The 3,873-nt window shown below is 34.2% G+C and overlaps 1 protein-coding gene across 1 annotated transcript in view; it reads left to right on the forward strand.

Annotated features, from left to right (window-relative positions):
- MRPS30 (mitochondrial ribosomal protein S30) overlaps positions 1-3,378 on the forward strand; it is a 6,587-nt gene extending 3,209 nt beyond the window's left edge. The window contains exons 4-5 of the mRNA XM_023216412.1: positions 1,036-1,212; positions 2,780-3,378. Coding sequence (XP_023072180.1) covers positions 1,036-1,212; positions 2,780-3,069 — 467 coding nt within the window. The 3' untranslated portion in view covers positions 3,070-3,378. The remainder of the gene's footprint in view (positions 1-1,035; positions 1,213-2,779) is intronic.
- Positions 3,379-3,873: the final 495 nt, after the last annotated feature.

Raw genomic sequence — 3,873 nt, forward strand, 5'->3', positions numbered from 1 at the left:
GAATTTGGAGTATTGACTACAATGAGGAATTAATTCTTGATTACCGATAGGTTTACATAGTCCATGAGCAACATAATTCATAATCTCAGGTTACTGCAACATGCATAAACACTGGAAAGAAAATATTGTTTAGGTTCGTTATTTGAAATATTACTTGTTTCTACCGAAATAGCAGTATTTAACTTTAGAAAATAGGCTTTGTTGACTTATTAGAGAGAAAAATAAATTTATGTTTTTTTAAAAGTACAAACTTTTAGAACTGGACTTGAGATAGCAGTTGGCTTTTTTAAGTGTTCTATTTGCACCATGCATGGTGGTAAGATCAGGAATTCACAAATTCATAATGCCTGATGTCTGCCCTCCCTCGTGCAACTTATTTTGTCATTTTTTTCTTCCTTTGTTAATTTCTACCCAATGTGAAGAAGTCTTAAGAAGGTTTTATACTAGCTCTCCAGACCTATTTTATCAGCCTCTTCTCAGTCACTGTGGTCTTAGGGAGTGACCTGCAAGGAACTCCTTGTTGAAAAGACTTTACCACTAAAATCAAGAATGTCAGCATTTCATAAAATGTTGCTACTTTTTTTTTTTTTTAACTTAGAAAAGTAGTGTAAAAATAATTTTTAAAAATTAGGAACAAAGCGTGTAATTATTTCATTAAATACGTTTTTAGAGTCTTGAAGTAGTTGTATCCTCTTGGTTAATATGACAAGGAGACAACCATAGCTAATCATGACTAAAGGATTTGAGAAAACAGATAATAGAAATTTTGAATAACTTTTCTATATATTCTTACAACGTCTTCCTTGTTTTGATGGGCTTTATGATAGCTAGCAGATTGAGAAATTATGCTTTTCTGTGAAATTTAATTTTATTATGATCCATACGATATATAAGTATATTAATATTCCTACTTATGTATTTAGAGTACTGAGAATATGATGTATAAAGAAGGAAAAAACGGCGCAAATACTGAAACATGTGCTCCAGATGTTCTACATGTTTATTTCATCTGAAATGTTTTTCTTTGCTCTTCAGGCTCAAAAACTGCAGATCCTTGCTGTTACGGTCACACCCAGTTTCATCTGTTACCTGACAAATTAAGAAGGGAAAGACTTTTGAGACAAAACTGTGCTGATCAGATAGAAGTTGTTTTTAGAGCTAATGGTATTGCAAGCCTTTTTGCTTGGACTGGAGCACAAGCTATGTATCAAGGTAAAAACTAATTTTATAGCATTTTCTTTGAAGATATTTGTAACATTCTAAGAATATAATGGTTAAAATTGTTTTCTTTGGGTTGAAACATAGGTTGAATCTTAACATCTTTAAACTTTTACATTGGCCCAAAGTATAGTTGTTTTAAAATCCATGTTTAAATACTATACAGTTGAAATCTGACACTGAGGTAATTGTTTTTATCTTTTACTTTGACCATCTCCTGTGTGAATGTACTTTTGCACACATTTTAAAGACTGTAGCCAACTAAGTCAACCCTTTCTAGATGATAATAGCTTTCAGAAGGTAGAAAAGGTAATGGTTTTGTGTATTAAACATTTATATTAAATCAATGGCTATCCTATGTAATTTCTTTAAAGGTTATATCCAGGATTTGAATTAGGAGATTGTTCATTCAGTAAACAGTAACTGCTTTTTTATATGCTATACTCTGTTCAAGATGCAGTGTTGAGTGAAACAGATCCTGCTTTCTTAGAGCTTATATTATAGTGGGGCGGGGGGGCGGTGGTAAAAGATAATAAATGTGTAATATTTATAACTAGTGGTAATACTATGGGGAAGATACTTTAGCATAAAGAGTAGAATGATTTATGGGGGGCAGGTATAAATGAGGTATGGAGAAGAATTTATTTTTTAAAAGTCATTCAGGGGAGGTCTCTAAAAATGACTTATCCTAAGACCTGAATGGCGAGGAGCTGCCTGTGGACAAATCTGGAGGAAGACACTTCCAGGCAAAAGGAGCAGCAAGTAAAAAAGTCCCTGAGGTGGGAACAGGCCTGAAATATTTAGGAACAACATGAAGGGTAATGAAGAGTGGGACAAGGAGAATGATGTAGAAGGACATAGCAGAAGCCAAAGGCTATATGTTACAGGACTATTAGAGCTCATTGTGGGGCGTTTGGATTGTATTCTAAAACCTGAAGTCATGTAATACATGTTTTTTTTTTTTAACGTATATATGTATTTTAACCTTATACTCGAAATTGACTTAGATTTCTATAACAGAATTGAATAGAGAAAGTGGGAGTAGGAGTAGACGGAATTAGACAAAGAAAGAAGTAACTTTCTTGACGATGGTAGAATGGCACTTTATTTTTGAAAGATAAAGTACTTCTTTTTACAATAAAATTAATTCCTTATGTTAACAGTGTTATTCATTTGCTATCTCCATTAAAGATGACGTAAGATACGTGTGGAGAAATAAAGTTACTGCTTGGTAGTTGGGTAATGACATAGTACCAGATGTAGAAGGCATCTGCATAAATAGAGCTTGCTGCTCTTAGATGAAGCAAATAAGGCTGACGTTGTTGAAAAAGATTAATCATGAGATTGAGGATACTAGAAGGGAGGAAAATATTATTTGTGCAGAAATGAAATACAGGGTTAGAATGGAGATAATAAGGAAACTTTGAGGTCTTCAGGGATTTTGTTACATAAAGTATCTAAGTTGTAGGAGGTATTTGATACCCTCTAATGTCTAATGTGTTTGTTTTGTTTGGGTAAGATATATTCTGTATGTAAATTTCAGCATAACTTTTTTCTACAGGATTCTGGAGTGAAGCAGATGTTACTCGACCTTTTGTCTCCCAGGCTGTGATCACAGATGGAAAATACTTTTCCTTTTTCTGCTACCAGCTAAATACTTTGGCACTGACTACACAAGCCGATCAAAATAACCCTCGTAAAAATATATGTTGGGGTACACAAAGTAAGCCTCTTTATGAAACAATTGAGGATAATGATGTGAAAGGTTTTAATGATGATGTTCTACTTCAGATAGTTCACTTTCTACTGAATAGACCAAAAGAAGAAAAAGCACAGCTGTTGGAAAACTGAAAAAACATACTTGATTGAGAACTTTGGGAATATTTAAATTTTACTGAAGGAACAGTAATGAGATTTGTAACTGTCAACTATTAAATACATTGATTTTTGAGATAAATATTTCTTATGTCAGCCTGTTATTAGATCTCTTACTCTGCTGAAATTCATCACTGAAAGATTTACTTTTAGTTACCTTTTATTGATTTAAAAATAATTTCATTTGTGTATTGCTAACTGATAAGACAAATTGAGTTATTGAGCTATTAAATGCACATTTTAATATAAATGCAGAAATCCCAAATAAAATACTAACATACTGAATTCAGTAATTAAAAGAACCCACTGCCGCTGGGTGCAATGACTCACGCCTGTAATCCCAACACTTTGGGCAGCCAAGGTGGGTGGATCACTTGAGTCCAGGAGTTTGAGACCAGCCTGGGCAACATGGCAAAACCCCATCTCTACTAAAAATACAAAAATTAGCCCGGCCTGGTGGTGCATGCCTGTAATCCCAGCTACTCCGGAGGCTGAGGCGCAAGAATTGCTGGAACCCAGGAGGCAGAGTTTGCAGTGAACCAAGATTGTGCCACTGCACTCCAGCCTGGGCGACAGAGCAAGACTGTCTCAAAACAAAGAGAAGAACCCACTACAGCAGAGTAGAATTAATCAATTCAGTAATGGACTAATGTTAGGAAGTAATGCTAATACAGAACATTAGCTGTTCAAAGGAGAAAGAAGGCTTTGATAGAATTCTCAATCTTGGTTTTAAAAGAAAAGATAGATATTAATAGGACAGTATAATGGTGAAACATAAGG

Source organism: Piliocolobus tephrosceles, chromosome 4 (assembly GCF_002776525.5).
Source record: "Piliocolobus tephrosceles isolate RC106 chromosome 4, ASM277652v3, whole genome shotgun sequence".
NCBI lineage: Eukaryota > Metazoa > Chordata > Mammalia > Primates > Cercopithecidae > Piliocolobus > Piliocolobus tephrosceles.